Raw genomic sequence first — 20,021 nt, 5'->3', positions numbered from 1 at the left:
ACACGTCCTATGAATTTATTTAAAGTTTTCTCATTTTGGAAAGGCTATAACAGAATTTGCAAATTGGATGGCTCTCTGTGACCAGACCCTGATGAGTTGAGTCCCTGATAGCAGTGCCACCCAAAAGGCCCTGTTATTCTTCCCATGTATTGTTCCTAAATTTTGTTTCTATCATGGCTCCCTAATCATAATTCTTGAATAGTTTCCTATTTCTTACTTTATATAAATAAAAACTGTTTCTAAATGCCCTTTAAAATGTATTACTTTCTTAATGTCTCTTTTTGTTTATAAAGAGAACCCAAATGGATCTGACTCACTTCCACACTCCTGGTTTCCACTCTTGTAGATTTTCTTACTTACATTATCTTCCTTCACAATTCAACCTTTGCATCTCAAAGTCTAATATGTTTTACTTTTTCATATTTTCTTTCTGCACTTACTCTATTCCCTACTGACACTCCCTCTCTTCTAAAATTCTAACATATTTATGGCTAGCAGCACAAGGTATGTTATATAATATGCCCATTTGTTTCACTCATGAGGAAAGGGATGGGTTTTGTTCTATGTCTGCACAGGATTAAAAAAAATGTGTAATATGATGTCCAGATTCTAAAGCTGAGCCAATCCTGATTCAAAACCAATTTCACGTACACATTTATGAGCAATTTGTTTTACCAGTATTTCTTTAACTATATAAGGGAAATTTTAATAATCAAACTGTCCTTACAACACAAATGAGGAAATAAGTATTTGTTATTGGGTAGTTATAGTAACCATTCATCAAAGTATAGCCTTTATTTTGCACCTTATTAATAAAATAGCATGTGAAGAAAATGAGAAAACAGCATCTAATGGCACTTCAGAGAGAGAGAGAGAGAGATAATTCTTTCCTTATTTATATTCTTTTTCTATTTATTGATTATCTAGCCACTTAAATATCTATATGCAGGGCAGTGTGTGAGCCACATTGGTTGCTACTTGTTGATAAACATGCACTGCCAACTATCTCCTCCGTTCTTCCAGACCCCCCCCTAAGAACAGCTGAAATTCCTTCAGTGAAGGAAATGTGACACAGGTGGAACTAAGGAATATATTAGATATAAAACTGCTAAATTTAACCTCTGGAAAATATATAGTGTCTGAGAAAATAAAAGCTTGAAACAAAATTGGAAATGAAAAGAAAAGATTTTACCCATTGTAAAACAATTATAGATTTGTCAAAGATTATGTGACCTAAAATTTAGCTGACTCTGGATCCAGTTCCAGCACAAGTGATTATCAGAACCTTAAATTCAATTTTATTACCCTGCCTTTCTTAAAATTTGAACACACAAGTATCTTTGTTTTGTGGATGCCTGTGGAAGTGACACCTATAGATTGTGGGAACGTTGGGGTATTTAGCTTTTGCAAAACATGAAATGTGTCTATTTCCCAATGAATTCTCACTCTATGGAGCTGTGAATCCTCCTCTAACACACTAGCTGCAGTTTAGGATACTTCCATATTCACTGATGTAGCAGAATCTTTTCCAATTTGATTCAAAGTATACCAACAATCAGACATTAATTCCTTTCAAAGTGATACATTCAGAGCAGGGAAATCTGCAAAGCCTATAACCTCACCCTGTCTCAGGTGACAGGATTTTACAATTCCACTTTCATCCTACTTTCCAGGGACATTTTTCTTGTTTTCTAGTCTGGACACAGTCAGTCATTTTAATCTATCCTTTCTAGTAGTTTTAATTCTGCTGCAAATTTCCTTCCAGTCTATGAATTATGATTAAATATAGCCCAACTAGTCTTCTCAGAACATACAAAGAGAAAATATATTTACCTTTCCCTTAATAAACAAAAAGGTGAAGACTAATACATGTTTACTACCTTTGACCTGTCCAGACCTACTGCAGCTCTGTCACTCCATTTTTGAATTCTTAGTCTTACATTCAATAGATGGCAACACTTAACAAATAGAAGCCATTAAGAATTTACTTCTCAAATTCCTTCCATTTATTCATACCTTCATACATTTCCTTATTCATTTAGAAAGGTTTCCTCCTCTTATTCCATGGTTCCTAGAAAATAAAATTCTTATGTGCCTCTGTTCAATGATACTTTTTGTCTTTTGGATTTACTGTATTGTTTTACTTTTTTTTTTGGTTCTTTTTAATTATACATAACAGCAGGATCTCTTTTGATATATTTATACAAGCATGGAATATATCTTATTCTAATAAGTATCCCAGTCTTGTGGATGTGTATGGTGGTGAGATTCACTGTGGTATATTCATTTATGTACACAAGAAAGTTGTTCCAGTCATTCCACTGTCTTTCCTATTCCTACCCGCTTCTTTCCTTTCATTTCCCTTTGTCTAATCCACTGAACTTCTATTCTTTCTCCCCAAACCCTTATTGTGGGTTAGCATCCACATAACAGAGAAAAATTTTAACCTTTGCTTTTAGAGATTGGCTTATTTCATGTAACATGATAGACTCCAAATCCTTACTTTTTTTCAAAAAAATAAGTATCTTACTTATATTAAAAATCAATAGTAATAATTATATATTTAGTATAATTTATGTAATTATTGTATTTTTCATATTCACTCGACATTTTCTTTTTTATGCTTTTTTCCCATTTTCTAACTTAATTTATCCCCTTTATTTTAATTTCATCTTCTGATACAGAAAGTTTATTCTACTGGTTCCAATTTTCATTACTGTAAAGATTCCTTAGAAATTTTAAAATGTGTTACAAAATTTTCTATGCAGCAGAGTATTAATTTTTAAAAAATCTTTTCTGTATATAAGAAGAGCAAATCATTTCAACTTTAATCTCCAACCTTTATAATTTCCCTGTGTAGTGTCATCACTGCAAATAGTCTCATTTTTTATCACTACTGTCATTCTGCCATGTTTTATTTGGATATGCCAAGATATTTTCTGACTTATTTCTTCATCATAACTCTAGGCTTTTCCAAGGGTCTCAGTTACAGCTCCCTAACTAGTGTCTCTAATGCCATATGAAAGTTAAAATTAATATCTTAGTGTTCTACATAGGGATCTACATATGTATCAACAAACAAGTAAATAAAAAAAGAGTGAGTTTCAACAGTTGATGAATAGGTTTACCTACTATTTTTTTTTTTTTTGGAGATTGATTGATTTTTTTCCTGGTTCTTTCTAAATTCAAGTGTTTAATTTTTAATTTCTTAATTTATTCAACTAGTATTTATTAAATATATATTCATCATATACAGATTCCACATACTTATACATATTCTGTGCACTTATACATATAAGTATACTTATACATATTTTACATACTTAAACTTATACATATTGTGTATACACACACACACACATACATATGCTATTGCAAGTTTTGAGAATAAAACAACAAATAAGACAAATTACATATAGCTTATGTTCTGTTATGGATAAGCAAGCATAAAATATGTAAATAAATAAACTAGATAATCTAAGAAGTGATAACTGCTAAAAGGCAAGTAAAATAGGATTTTTTCCACATAGGGAAACTAGTTGTAGGAAGATTTTGTGCTGAATAGACAAGAATGGTATCTATGATTATGAGCTCATTATTCAAACTGAGACTAGAAAAAAACAGCATATAAACCCATGTAGGCTTATCTTTATATTTGTCATTTTTTATATTAATTTTTAATTTTAGGTGGGTACATATCTTTATTTATTTTTATGTGGTGCTGAGGATCAAACTCAATGCCCCACACGTGCTAGGCGAGCACTCTACCACTTGAGCCACAACCCCAGCCCTGTCATGTTTTTTTTTTTAATTGTTTCTCCCTTCCATTGTTATGATCTGTGTCATCTTTGACTATAGTTTTTATCCCCCTTTAAACAATTCATTCTATCCCTATCCATTTCTTCTTTCTCTTCAACCCTCCAACATTCAGAAATCTCAAAAACCTTGTCCTGCTCATTTGCCTCCTTTAAGTTACTGCTTTAAGTATATTTTTCTCTGGTTCCTATTCTTTGTCCATTTCTCTTAATAACACTTTTATTTCTCATATCATGATTTATTGAAGCTACTAAGACAAAAGTCAACAACAATTGAGAATTGCCAAAACTAGAATCTATTCAATTATCATATTAAGTTCTCTCAGGTAAAATTAGTCATTTTAGATCATTTAAATGACTAAATTTCAGTGACTCACTGAAATTCCCTTAAATGTGGTCCAGAGTCATTTTTTGTTTGCTGTACTTTACTTTTTTTTTTTTATCACTCCAGTGTTCTTTATTTATGCAATTCTGTTTTCTCTGCCAATACTTCTGTTTTCGCATGGCTTTGTTCTTTATTGTTTTACCCTCCTGCTCTGGCCCCTGTGCATAAATACATCTAGTATAATTGTTCATACTACCCCATGGTGAGAAAGCTAAAGAGGCTCTCACTTCAGGTTTCTTTCCTTGATATACTATTTTTCATATAAAGTTATGGATACTTTACACTATGTGAAAATTCTAATTCAGCTTTCTATCGGAAATACATTTTCTTCTTTTGTGTATCTAGGTTAATTATATCAATGGAACAACAACAAAAATGTTATTAATCTTTACTTCAGAATCAACCTATATATTAAGCATGAATTAAAATTATTGAGAATATAAATCTAACCAATCCCAGAAATATAAGAAGTGGTGAAGAGAATTTGTGTTGTAAATGAGACATAGAATATCAGGTAGAAGGCAGAAGAAAGGGTAAAGGTGAACATTTCATCATACATAATGGGAAGTTTCATCATAACTAATAAATATCAAAATAAATTATTAATAAAATAATATCAAGGATCATATATACAATAAAAAACATGAAGGTACCAAACAATCAAGAATTCAAAGGAGGGGAGAAGCAAGTATAAAAAGCCATTTAAGTGATCTAAACCATCACATGTAGAAAAAGTCAGTAATTATATGTAAGAGCAAAAAGTACATCGAATTTTTCTACCATTTTACTTCTTTTTCTCTGATCATTTTCTTCTTTATCTCACAGTCATTCTCTTTATTTCATGGTTATTTCTGATTTTCTTTAATGTCATTTATTAACTTTTTTTGAGTTTATTTCCTTTTGAACATTTGGTCACATTTTTGATTCTTTTACTCTTTATCTTTTTTCATTAAGTTTTTTCTTTCTTTTTTCCCACATTTTTGTTGTTATTGTTAGTGATGATGGTTAATTCTAATTCCCCCCAAAGATTTATCAAATCATTGTTTCCTGTTTTGGGTTAATTTCTCTTGATTTTCATGTTCTGAGTCTAGATTTAGAGACATCAAATATATATGCATATAATGCCGATTATTTACTTTTTGAAATTTATTTCAGTTAGAGGCATAATAGTATACTTTTACTTTTTCTGGTTTTTATTTGTTTTTAGACGGAGGGGTTTCATCAGCTGAGCTGTTTTGATTCCTACTTTATATTCTTATAATAACATTGCATATAGTGAGTATTGGGCATGGTTTCTACTCAAAGAACATTCTCTTTCTTCAGTATTATGAAGTACACTTTTTCGTAATAGATAATGCTCTTAGTAATGGTGATAGAGGAGGAAAAGTGGCATCTTCTATAATTCTCTTTTATTTCTCTGGGATCCTTACTATTTCTCAAAACCTGGAATACTTCTAGTGCTACCTCTCCAAGATTTTCTTTTCCATCCAAAGTGAAAATGATCTAAAGCTCCCAATTCTAAACCTGAATTAAAACTGAATTTTAATCTCTTCCCTCTAATCTGTGTTATAAAATGCCAAGTCCCAGACCTGTGTTCAGAATTTTTTCACTTAATATCAGGTGTTCTTGTTTTGATTAAATATTTTCTGTGTTATATCTATTGTTTTTTTACAAATCTCTTCTCTTTAATCATCATAGTTTCTGCCCTCTAGAAACACAGGGTCATGACAATGGCAGAGTACCAGCATTAACTATTGGAATTTGGTATAAATATCACATAAGATAATTTAAAACTCACATATTCTCTGTATCTCAGAAAGTTTGAATGCTGGCTTCATATAATACTTTTTTGTGCTCTAATTTGCTCTTAACTTTCAGTAAAGTTTGTGTGGTGTGATTTAATTTATACAATAGTCATTATCCTTGAGCCAGTATAAAACTTCATTTTTAAAAAATGAATACATATTTATCACATAATATCAATACATTTTTAAAGTAATAGAGCAATTAAAACAGAAGACTAAACTGTAATTAAATTATCCAAAATCCACCTACTAAAACATGATTTTTATTTAATACCATTAAGTGTAATTTTATTAATTTTATTTCCTATATAAAGGCACATTTATACTTATATTTATATATATATATATGTACTCTCTCTCTCTCTATATATATATATATAGAGAGAGAGATTTTATATATATATATACATATATATATATATATAATCTATGCATTTATATTTGAGAAAATTAGGGATATGAACAGAAAGAGAAAAGGAAACATGAAGAGAGTCAGAGAGAGACCAAGAGATTGTTTAGAATCTTTGCAAAAACTGAAACAGGTCAAAACTGAATTATTCTGTATATTAAAAAGAATGAGAGGACATTTGGCAACTATAGAACTATGGTTGAAAAAAAGTGTAAAGACTTTAAGAAGGAAAAATATAAACTGATATCTCAAAGGACTTCTTTATGAAATTCTATGTATAATAACATTATATATTTATATATAATATTTAAAAAGATATATATATAACTTTAAATGTGCAGGGAAATCTCTTCACTGCCATTATTTTTGAAAAGTGGATTTTCTTTCAAGGGACTACAAGTAGGTTTGAGTTATGTCATAAATAATTTTGGTCACATACAAAACAAAGAAGAAACACTCATAGGAAAACAGCCATATATACATATTATACTAAAAAATTAGACTAGACTACTTTTTTGCTTTTCATTAAAAACATTTTTAAAATATCTTGGCTTTATTTTCAGTGGATTCTTTTTCATATAGCAACACATCATTAATTTAAACAGTCCAATTTTCCTAATATTTTGAATAATTCTGCAGTTATTCTTATACTAATATATCTTACTTCAGATTATTTATTTGGGATAGAATCTCTGAAGTACATATGGATTACAACGTAAATGATGCTGATGTAAACTGTTTACAAAGGTTTTTAGTTCATACATATTGCTAAATTATGTGTATACTACTTCAGGCTTTTGCTACTACACTCTGTACCTTGCCTATTTTCAAAGTTCTCCAATTTTTTTAATCTAAAAATTATTTGATATTAAATGTTAAGGCTAAATATTTTTCAAATATTTATTAGTCATATCTTTTATGGGTGAAAATACTTACCAAGTTATCTTCTTAAATTTTAATATTGTTTAGTAAGTTTTATTGGTACTTAGACTTTTAAAATAGATCAATTTAATAATTCTTTATGAATTCTTTCTTTTTAATGCTTAGAAAATTTAACTGAATCTTAATATCAAATACTTTGTACATTTTCTCTATTAATTATGATTTTAATTTTAGATTTAGCCTATTATTCCATCTGAAAGCAATTTTCGTGTATAGTGTATGGTAATACAAATGGACAGTTTTCTATTTGTACTAGGTCTGCTGCAGGGTATTCTATTCTGTGACTTTTATAATAACTCTAAGACTACTTAAGTAAATTTCTGTAATTTTATATACTTTAGTAATTGATAGGGCTTGCACTATATAGTTCACTTCTCATTTATTAGCTCTATTAAATGCCTTTTTATAATTATAACCAACATTTTATTTCTCTGGAATGCAACAAAACATATGATTTTTTCTCTGCTATCATTAAGTCGCTGTAGTTTTAAATATATGTAGTTACTATCTCAGCAGCAAAGGATACCACTAATCCTGATGTTAACCTGGGAAAAATCTCTGAGGAAGCCGAAAGTGACAGAGTATAAAGTGGTATCTAAATTCTTTGTCAGTTTATGAGAAACTCTGCCATATTTACTTTTCACAACCTCTAGAATTACACACCCTCAACTTTGTTTTATATTATTTATATTTTCACTACCACTGAATTTTGGCACCTGCCACTCAAAGAAATTTGAAGTTTCAGTAATGTGACAAATGTTTCTACCCAGTAGCAATATTATATATAATTTCAACATAATTACCTCGTGAAGTCTGTCATCTCCATCATGATCATACACATCTTCTTGGCGAGAACAATGATATCATTGCTTGTATCATCCCATATTTCAATTTCAGCATCAAGCTTACTCTTTACTTTCTTGAAATCAGCAACTTGCTCAGCAATCTTTTCCTTTTCCGCCTCAGGAAGTTGAGTCATCTTTGCCTAAAACATGTGATAATTAGATTTAAAATCATTCCACTATGAAGAAAGCATTTTAGGAAAAATTGGTTATTATAGGGTATTCACACAACCTAGTCATTTAAAATCAGAGACACTCAGATTTTAAATCATTTAGTCAAAACTTTCTTGGTTTATTTTTTTAAAGAAGAAATCTATTGTTATAATTATTTGCTCTAGAACAATTTTATATATATATATATATAGTAATGTATGTCTTGATGTCTGGCAAATTTAAATCTTCCTTAAAATTAATCTGGAATTTTCTAATTTCTACTGGTGTCAAAATTTTAAGTTAATTCAAGTGTAATGTCATGCATCATATTTGTTAGAATATATTCTAATTATACTAATGATACATTTCAAAAGGTAGAAACATAACAGAACTTAACCTGTAATTAAACTGTGTCTGTCTCTGTATATTTATATACAAATATAGCTAGATAAATTTTAAGGACCATTGAATATAAATTAGTAAATAATAACAGTATAAATTTATAAATTATGTGTATAAAAATGAGCACACAGGTAAAATCATAAGGATGTCTGTATATTTTGTACATATAAATATATTCAGGTGTGTATATATATATATATATATATGAATATATATATGTATATATGGATATATATATGTGTGTGTGTGTGTGTGTGTGTGTGTATGTGTGTATACACAGACCATTATATGAAAAGAATAAAAACACTATGGGCAAGATTTATTAATGTAGCCCTCCCAAATTTATATACTGTCTACTGAGATATTATTATCCTTTCCTGAGTAAACTTACTCTGTCTAGCATGATATCATCTTTTGGATATGTTGTATTCTTAATGTATGCAAACTGCATCTTCCTTTTGCAATTTGGAATGTAGGATAGGTTAAAAAAACATCTATATTACTAAACTACCATATTTAAAAACTCATCACCTAGAACATTACTTTTGTCAAATAAAAAAGAATCCTGCCAGGTATGGTGGTGCAGACCTGTAATCCCAGTGGCTCAGGTAACTGAAGTAGGAGGATTGCAAGTTCAAAGCTACCCTCAGCAACTTAGCCAGACCCTAAGCAACTAAATGAGAATGTATTTCAAAATAAAAAAAAGGACTGGGGATGTGGCTTTGTGGTTAAGTGTCTCTGCATTCAATTCCTGCTCCTAATAAAATAAAAAAAATTAAATTTAAAAAAATCTTGAAGTATAAATGATCTGATAATATGAAGAACATAAAACTTCATGAGACTGTCCATGCAATTATATCATCAAAAAGGAATGTCAGGGCTAGACATGTAGCTCAATAGTATGGAGCTTGCCTAATATGTGCAAGACCCTGTGTTCAATAACCTGCACCACAAACTAGCAAACAAAAAGGAATTTTAGATATATTATTGTAGTATAATGAATGTACAGAGTTCTAAGGAGGAACATTTTGAAAATGATGAATCATGTTAGTAGAAATTGTTTATTAGATGATTCACATCTTCATATTTTAGATGCTGGTGTTTCAGACACCTACAGATGAAAAAATAAGGAAAAATCACAAAAAAACCTTTGCAATACTCTGGATACTAGGTACAATATAATGAAAACATACTTTATGGAATCAATAGTATGCAATGGCAAAAGAGCTTACCTATATGAACGAAAAGAATTAAAAGCCTAGTCAATGAAATTCAAATAATAAAGATCAAAAATCAGTATCAATTGTCATTTATTATCAATTTATTATGAGCCTAACATAGGGTCTAAAATAACTTGATGTCTATGAAAATCTCAGGATTAATTAATCATGCCTTAATTCTAACATAAGCCTTTTCCTTTAAATTTCTTACCTTAATGTTTGAGACATATTAAATGTTCCATAAATGATAACTCTTTTTTCAATAGGAAAATTGTCAAAATATATTTACATGTCTAGCACTTAAATCTGCTTTCATTTTATTATTTGTTTTTCTTTGAAGAATCAAAATAAGCTTCATGAGACACAGTTTTTAATTAATGAGCTTTACAAGATCTCTTCTTTAGCATCTGAAAGTACTTGGTGCTGTTTTTCTCACAGGAAATGTACCCTATGCAACGTGTTAAAAGAACAGTAACTTTTACTACCACTGGCATATGGCAAGGCACATAAATGAAGACACAGCTCAGTACTTTCAAAATCAAAAGTAATATGCAAGCATGTTAAGTAAATTATAACCTATCAACCCATTAAACTACCTCCAATGTAGAAATGAGTTTTCCTCCATCTTGACTACTGGTCATTATCATTTTCTGCATTCTCATATAAAGTGTTCAAAGATTCAAAAATACCTAGCTATGGAGAGCTGGGCTATTTTGCACTCTAAGGGATAATAAATCTGTAATTCTAAATCTAATAAATAATTTTGAGGTATACAATGGCATATTATGGAAAATAATTCGCTAGTCTCATAATAAAAGTAAAAACTACTCAAGAAGAGGTCTGGTTAAGTATATTTCAAGTTCTGTTCCTTGGGATGCCACTGATTTCCTATATGACCTTGAGGAAGTCACTTAATCCTCCTGTCTAAGTTTTCCCAGATACAAAATGACAATAATTGCAACTGCTACCTACCTGCCATGTAGGGAGCAGAGTTGATTATTGGATAACATTGAGACTGACCCTGTCACGGACAGGGAACTCATTGGTTGCACTCGATTTCCTTAATAACATTCCAACTCACTTGGTGAATTACAATCAGTAGACTTTTATCTCTGATAGATAAGGGTCAAAAGTTGGGCAGTAGTTTGTGAAATTAAAAGTTCTAGAGAATTCTAGTCTTTTTTTTTTTAACTGGGGAACAACAACAATGAAACATTAAATTACTGACACCTTTACTGAAGATTTTAAGTGTTTCCATGAATAATTTATTAAGTGCTATCAATTTCAATCACTTAGAAATTTTCAAAATAAGACCAAAGAGAATAACTGATATTTGCGGATTCTGGGTGAAATTCCTTGATTGAATGATTTTGTGCATGATAAGAAAAGAAACTGAGGGACAAAGCCAAAGCCAAATAAGTTTTAGTAGAATCTCTGGCATCTGTAGCCAGGTGGCTCTATATCTGGACTCCCGCTCAGAATTCTGATATGTATTAGCTGTCAAAGGGTTTGTGAATCATTGCCTTTTGAATGAAATTGTATTGTGTGTCTATTAAATTTCAAATCTGTTTCCAGAAACAAGGAAAATAGAAATACATACACATCCCAGACACTCCCTAGGTACCAAATATCTATTTCACTTTCAATAATCACAGCAGCCTTATGAGGTAGGTGGTGTCATAATTATTTCCATTTTATCAATGGGAAAATTGTCTCCAAAAGATTGACCAATTCAATGAATATTATGTTACTCAATGGTTGAACCAGGATGCAAACCAGAAAATCTTGGTAAGAAGTCTTGTTTTACCATCATAACAACAAAACCTGAGGAATACTGTCCTCCATATACAAAAATATCCACATCTTCCTTGATGATATTTCTCTATCATTTTTCATCTTAAATGCAGTTTGTTCTGCAAAACATAATAATTTATTTTGAGAAACAAATTTTCCTCATCTGTCATAAAATCTCCAGCTCTGATCTCTTTTCCTGAGTCAACACAATACTACAAATAACCTGATCACAGAATGATGAAAATTAAACTCAGTCTAACAATATAACCTCTTGATTTTTATACTTCTTAGAGAGAATTCTTCTACTCAATCTTAAAATTTCATTTTAAAGCCGGGTACACATACCCATAATCTCAGCAGCTCAGGGAGCTGAGGCAGGAGGAACACAAGTTCAAAGCCAGCCTCAGGAATGGCAGGTCACTAAGCAACTCAGTGAGATCCTGACTCTAAATAAAATACAAAATAGGGCTGGGGATGTATCTCAGTATTCAAGTGCTCCTGAGTTCAATCCCTCCCCCAAAAAGTTCATTAAAAAATCCCCCTTTATTTATGCCATTATGATAGGGGCATATTTTGTTACTTTCATTGTGTCTATCTCCTTCTTTGTCCATTTTTACTTTCCAAGTTCTCACCTTAATTTCCTCTATGATTCTCAATCCCTTTGCCTTGTTATTGCTTAATTCTGTCTTTCTGAATTTGATGGAAATGGCCAATTCTTCAGCTACAATGTTCATCCATGTCTTTTACCAAATAAAGTATATCAAGTCCTCAAACATAACTATTATATAATCTTACAGTAGAAAATTCATATGGAAAAATGACCAATATATAAATATACAGTTGGAACTATTTTCACAAACTGAGCAAATCCTAACACCCAAATCAAGAAAAAAAAAGATAAAAAGACAATTCGCAAAATATGAACCTCCTTCTCTCTTCTTTCAGTTAAGTATCTCCTAAGAATAATAATTACCTTGATTTACAAAACTAAGGATTTTCTGATATTTGCAACCTTATAAAACTGGGGTCATAGCACATGTACTCTATGTTCATCATTTATATATTTGACCTTCAACTCTACTGTTGCACGAGCAATAAGAATAAGCAGTATCTAACTATACACAACAATACACTGCCATATGATATAGTTAGATTCTACTTATCCTTATGACTCTTTGCAGATTTTTTTATTCTACAGAATATAACATATATCTGGCTGTATTTTATTTTCTATAAATGATCTTGTGGAAACTATTACATTTTGGCTATTATGAACAGTACAAATTCCTGGACTATATAGGTGTATTTCTCTTGAATCTATACTTAGGAGTAGAATTACAATGTCCCAGGGATTACCATAAATTTTGATCTCTGCCAGTTTTTAAATCTCATTTTATTTTATTCCGTTTCATGCTTTGCATCATCCATCCTCCAACTAAACTAAAATGTTGGCTAATGCTGGTAAATATCTTGAGATACAGCCTGATAATTAATTTGCACATCTTTTTCCCTTCCTTTCATCTCTGGTTCAAATTCTATACTTAAAGGCCAAATTCGTACAGTATGCATCCCTTTCTTCATTTCCAGCTGTGTGTAATTAGTTTTTTAAAGGTTTCAGAACATGTCATCCATTATTTCCTCCAGGCATTCATGTTGTCTTCTCTTGTAGTCTAATCACTTGTGAAAACATATTCATAACTTGCAGGAGAAAAGGTCTCTAAAAGGAGAATTATCAACTTTATTATATTTTTTGTATTCTTCCCCCAAAATATGAGGTTCCTGAAATCACGGACATAATACATGACAGATGTGTGTTTGTGGTTATTAATAGAAATAGTTAAGAGCTAAAGAAAAATAGTGTTTGGGGCTGAGAATTTTATAGCAATGATCTTGCATTCTCTCTGCACTGCATAAATGTTAAGCTTCTACTTCTATGAGAATATCATATTCATTTCTCTATGCATTTTCCCATCCACTTTCATATTTGGGTCTTTATTGTTTCTCCAAGACTATATTAATATACTTCTGATGCTTTTCACCTTCTTTTAATCTGCCTTTTGGTTTCATTCTATTCATTATGACTATATAAAATTTTGGTATGCTAAATGATTTTCATTACTTCTTAAAAAAGATAAAAAGAAGAAAAAATGTGGCATAATAGAAAAAAATGTAGAAATTATCATCATTCAGACCTCCATCCAACTTCCAATTCTGACAAGCCTGAGTTATGTAGCAAGTAACTTAACCACCTGGAACCTGTTTCATTGTATATTAAATTATAGTGAATTTGTATAGAGGTTTTGTGAAAACTAGAGTTATGTCTATAAATAAAATTGCCTGGAATATATTAAGGATTTTTGTAAATAGTACTTACGATCAATATAAATATAAATGCCTTAACCTGGCCTTCAAAAATGTCCACAATACTGGGGGAAAGGGGTAGCTCATATATATCCTGGGGCTACCTCAGAGAGCCTAGGCAAGAACCAAATGATATATTCTGAGAAAATGAAGTCCATAATCAATAGATTCTATAGAAAATTAGATCATTGTGTCACCTCATTCTCAAAAGCCCCCAAATCCAAGTCACTTATTTTGCAAATAAGGTAAATGACTTTTAAAACATTATCCAACTGGTCAGCAGCAGATTTGATGTTTAAATCCATGTGTGTCCATTAAATTTTTCTGATTTCCTTAAGTACAATATTTTTCATAAAAACTTAATCATATAATTTTTTGGTATTTCCCTATGCATGAAATTGGATGAAACAGAAATAGTATTGTGCTAAAAAGTAATTCACAATTACTGTTTTATAATTTTATGGATTTTAGGAAATTCCTCATTAATTCATATTACTTATGAGTGGGCACATACAATATGTCATATAAAATTAAATGTTTTATAAATTTTAAAAATACATGCATAATGTGTGTGCATTTTGGAGAAATATTTCTAAGATGATAATTCACATTCTTACCTCCATATTTTCTCAAATTTAATAGTGGTCTTTATGTGTCTTTTTAAATAACCCTAAAGGCATTTGGGAAAGGCATATTTTTAATATATAAAAAGCATAAATAGTAGCACATTTTAGAAAATTTGAAGTGCTGATAGGAAAAACTCAACCTAATTTAAAATTTAGAATAAATGAATAAAAAGGTTTATGTATCGATATGTTAAGTATACTAAATTGTTATTTCAAAAGTATTCCGGGAGTACATTAAGAAAAGTGTCCTATGATATTTTTAAAAAGACTTTAAGAGATCGAAACTGGTTTTGGCTTTAATGTATATTTTTATGTTTTAATGTATTACCTCTAAATCAGATTTATAATTATATTAGCTTTAATGAATTCTCAGTTTCCTCATCTATCACAAAATGACACTTTTAACACACAGTGGTTAATACTCAAAAATACTGCTTTTAGTTTTAAAACTTTAAAAGCTTCAGGAACTGAATCAAAACAAAGGGTTAACTATTAAATTATCAGGTTATTTAATGAATTATCTATGTTATAATGGTAAAAATTAAGGTAATTAAGATTTATCATGCTTCACACATGTCAGTCATTCTAGTAACCATTTTTGAAAAATTATCCTATTTAAATAATAATAGTATAAAATAGATATTACTAACATTCACATGTCTCAACCATGGAAGTTAATTTCCTGTAGACACATGCATGTCTCCTATAAATAATGAAATCCCTCTCCAAAGTTTATCATTGACATTGAAAATAGTGATATTGTATTTGTGAACTCAGTTTGTATCTAGGTTTTACAAATAAATAAATAAATAAAAGGTGTAAGACACAGTTGGGAAACAAGTAGAGAGACTGGATAACAGGAGGTAATTGTAAATTTCATTCAGTGCCATAATCATATTGTAGATATATAAGAGAATGTCCATTACTTTTTGCTAGGACGGCTGAAATATTTGGGAATAAAATGCTATGATGTTTGAAATTTCTTTGAGATGATTAAAAAATATAAAATATTTTTATACCTACTCAAAACAGGAGGTTTGCTATGCTTTGTCTTCCAAAACTATCATAACAAGCCTCAATGATTTACTCTGACTTTTAGATATAATTATTTAAAATTATTTATTTCATATACACATTTTATTACCTTGTATCACAGTCTTGGTGAGTTTTATTAATATGAGTCAGTTTTTTTAAATACTGATCAATTACTAACATTCACATGTCTCAACCATGGAAGTTAATTTCATATAGACACATGCATGTCCCCTATAAATGATGAAATCCCTCTCCAATGTTTATCATTGACATTGAAAATAGTGATATTGTATTTGTGAACTCAGTTTGTATCTACGTTTTTTACAACTTAGGGGCACTAACACTACTGACTTTGTTCTTCCAACAAAGCAAGTATCAGTTCCAGTTCCTCAATGACATCAGTATAGCAAGTTCATAAGACTGTACTTGAGCTGTCAGCTCTTTTCACACCTGATTCCTACTTTTGTCATTTACCAAAAGGCATGCTCTATCTTTGATGCATTCTATTTTAATTTAGACCAGAATTAGTTTATTAAACAGTTGTTATTATACCCTCTCTGGTAGATCTATATGGTACCCTAAATTCAACCTTGTAGAACCAAAAGGAGTGTATGTAATCTGTTTTCCACAAGAGGACCTTCAGTTATGTAAAAGCATCCATCAGATGCTATTAATCATAGTCTTCCAACTATTTTATTTATCCCTTCACATATTCCTTTTTTGTAGAACTGTTAATTCGAGACACTTCTTCAAATGCATATTTTCCAGATGATCAGCATGAGGGGTTTCCTTTGGTGGCACCATACTGAATCATAAAATTAATTCCAGAATTAAGTATACCACTCTAGATGAATTCTGACCAGTCAAGACAATAATAGACTTTTTGCAGGACACCATGCTTTTATTATTCAAAAGTCCAAAATTGTGCTAGAAATTTTACAACATTCTTGTACACTATTTATTCATACTTAACACTCCAGATATTATAAAAATCTTATAAAAATAAACTATAACTAAGCCATATCTAAATGCCTGTATATTGAATTTTTAACTCTAAATGTTACAAAGATTTAGACGAATTCAAATTCAATATCATTGTGTTTTCCTTGGATCATTATTACAGGATATTGATATATTTTTGTTTTTTAATGCTGCACAAACTGACAACATACAAATCCATGAACAATTCAATAAATATATATTAAAAAGATGGTAAGAAACTCAAGCAACGAGATCTAGAAGCTCATTTGTTTTATTCACCTGTGTGACTCTAAGATGTGATTCAGAGTCTATTCACTTTTATTTGCATGCAAATAAGTTTAGTTACCTGGATTCCATGCCCCAGTTTAGAATAAATTGGCTGGAAGTAGACAGGAGGTGTGCTAATCTGACCATAAGGATGGAAAAGAAAATCAAAGAGGAGGTAGACCGCTCATAAAATGGAGACTTGTTTGCTTATAAATAATCTTTCCTGCTTGTTTCAGGACATCTTCATTCTAACATTGTATTACAGCATAGTACTGTTATGTTTGGTCATAATGATGATGAGTCATCTGCAGCATCACTATCCAGCATTTACTAGTGCCTACTTCACAGTAGTTATATAGCACCAATCTTGCTCCCTGGGAGTTTAAAATATCCCTTTGTTAAAGAGATCAAATTATATTTAGAACTTTGTTTGGAGCTGGTAGGTAAAGACATGTGGAATACACCTTTAAAACTCTTTCCAGAAGACATTTTTAAAAATTTATCTTAAAAAAAATATAAATAATGCACCTCTGCGATAGGTATAAATTGAGAAAGTATTTTCTAATATTTCCATATTTTTTCTCATAGTTTACAATCAATATAATCTTATAGAACATATAGATGCATTCAGTGTATTTCTGGATATAAATATAGTTAACAGATTGCTCTTCCCATAGTTCATAGGAATCTTAATTTCATTTTTTTCTAACACAACTTTGGATAAAACAATGACTTGAGAAATATAGATACAAAAATTTAAATACTCATGGCATTTGTCAAAAAATTATGGGTATATATGTATATGTTTTTAAGATTGATTATAGCACCATGATTAATGATCCATATAAATGCATGCTGATCATAGCCCCCTTTACTTAAAAGCAGGTTTAATATTTACATACAAGGATTGTGCAAAATCTATACTCTTATATTCTTATTAATATAGATTACTTAATGCTCAAAGAAAAAATAAACATTTTTTTGCATAACATATGACCTATTTATCATTATTTTAGATTTCAAAACAGGTAAAAGAAAAAAATTTATATCAATTTGGAAATTCAACAAATATTTCTTTGCAATTCCTTTATTGGGTATTTTCCCATGTTTCTGTTTACTTGTGATCTGAGGCCCAAAGTTAGCTGAATTTCCCATATTTTGAAATTTAAATAAATATGACTCAAACTCCTTATCTTACTTTCCTTGAGAATTTCAGATTAACTCAAGAAATTTATACATTTCAGAGGTTTTATGCTCTCATAGGCCATCTTTCTTCTCTGAATTTTTGCCCTTACTGATGTATTACTTTTATTTGAAGCTAATCTTCTGTGATGTCCCTTCACACTCTGTTATAGTGATCCAACATTCTAAAATTCTTAAAAAATCATCCATGTATGTAATTTATGAATATGGAAATATATGAAAATATTTAAAGGTAACAGGGATTTTACAAAGTGGAATAGAAATGACTTAAACTTGCAATGTCTCTGATTTTTACCTAAGGATGTACAAAATGGGGTAGAAGGTAGCATGGCTTCCACACTTAATAAAATACGAAAGATCTACAATCATGGCTTATTCCTTAAAATTGATTAGAGGTGTCAAAGAATAGTCACACTAAACAAGTTAGCCATACAAGGTTAAGACTATTGACATAGGGAATGATATTGAACTCAACTCTGTTGAAACAAAAGTTCAGAGAGTTTTTAAGTACTGAGGTGAGCTAGTGGAAAAGAAAGTATCTGAGGACATTAGTAGAAGTTTGGTTCATGTGATAGACTATTAATGTGTTTACTAATAGGTGTTTTTTGTTTTTATTTTTTAATTTAGGCTCCCGATTTTCCACAAGATTGGAAATAAAGGCCAAATTTTTTCTTTTCTTTTTTAAGGTAGCCCTATCTTTCTTGATAATTATGTTTCAAAGGGATGACTCCGTAAGAAAGATACTCCTTGTGAAATTGGCTAAAAGTTGGAAAAATTTACATCTTCAAGGCACAGAGAAAAATCTCTCAATTGTAATTTCTCTAAAGTAAATGCTCTGAGAAAAAGGAAGAGAGAGAGGTTTAGAGTCAGGGAGAATCTTATGTAAAGTTTTGACAGACAACCAAAGCCTTCATCAAATGACAAAGACAACATTGTCAGAAATGAGACCTAAGAAAATCATGAACATCCTGTTTTGATGGACTGAGGATGACATAGTAGTTCTGTGTTATTTTTTCCAAAAATCCACAAATTTTAAATCATGATAAACCAAACCAAATTCAGGGATATTTGATAAGCTATTCAATCTATCCTGTTCAAAAGCATCAAAGTCATGAAAAGAAATACGGGGGGACTGATAAAGTCTAGAGGAATCTGGATGTAACTACTAAATAAAAGTTTGTTGGATTCTGAGCTGAATCCTAGAACAGAATAAGAACATTAGTTGAAAAGTGATGACATTTCTATAACATAAAGTCTGTAGTTTAGTTAGAAGTATAGTACCAATGTTCATTTCTTAGTTTTGTTATATAGATACTGGTAATTCAGGTTAAAATCAGGGAAAACTGGGTGAAAATCATGTGAAAAAAAACCTGCGATATTTTTTATACTTTTAGTAATTCTAAAATTATTTCAAAATTTAAACAATCTAAAATATATCCTAACATTCAAATGTACTTCCATAAATACAGAATAATTTATATCTTGGCAGCTCCATTTTGAAAGTCTCCAGCTTCCCATCTTTTTATGTGGTCCCTTCTATCCTTTCCTCTTTTCCCTGTGTGTTCTGTGAGTCCTGCTTTATCTGCAATTTCACTTCTGCAGTTTCAGTTGACCATGGTTAGTTTCAACCTGAAATTACCACGTGAAAAGTTTTCAGAAATAAACAATAAACAATTCATAAGTTTTAGTGTGAATACCATTCTGAATCATGTGATGAAATTTCATACTGTCCAGCTCCAAAATGCCCAGAATATAAATCATCTTTTTGTCCAGGGTATCCC

General features: G+C 30.4%; 1 protein-coding gene across 1 annotated transcript in view; it reads right to left on the bottom strand.

Moving 5' to 3' along the window:
- Ctnna3 (catenin alpha 3) overlaps nt 1–20,021 on the bottom strand; it is a 1,639,810-nt gene that overhangs the window by 115,502 nt on the left and 1,504,287 nt on the right. The window contains exon 15 of the mRNA XM_078041358.1: nt 8,160–8,341. Within this exon, the coding sequence (XP_077897484.1) occupies nt 8,160–8,341 (182 nt within the window). The remainder of the gene's footprint in view (nt 1–8,159; nt 8,342–20,021) is intronic.

Source organism: Ictidomys tridecemlineatus, chromosome 1, assembly GCF_052094955.1.
Source record: "Ictidomys tridecemlineatus isolate mIctTri1 chromosome 1, mIctTri1.hap1, whole genome shotgun sequence".
Classification (NCBI taxonomy): Eukaryota; Metazoa; Chordata; class Mammalia; order Rodentia; family Sciuridae; genus Ictidomys; species Ictidomys tridecemlineatus.
The sequence above is the reverse complement of the archived record's forward strand: the minus strand, read 5'-3'. Positions and strand labels throughout refer to the sequence as shown.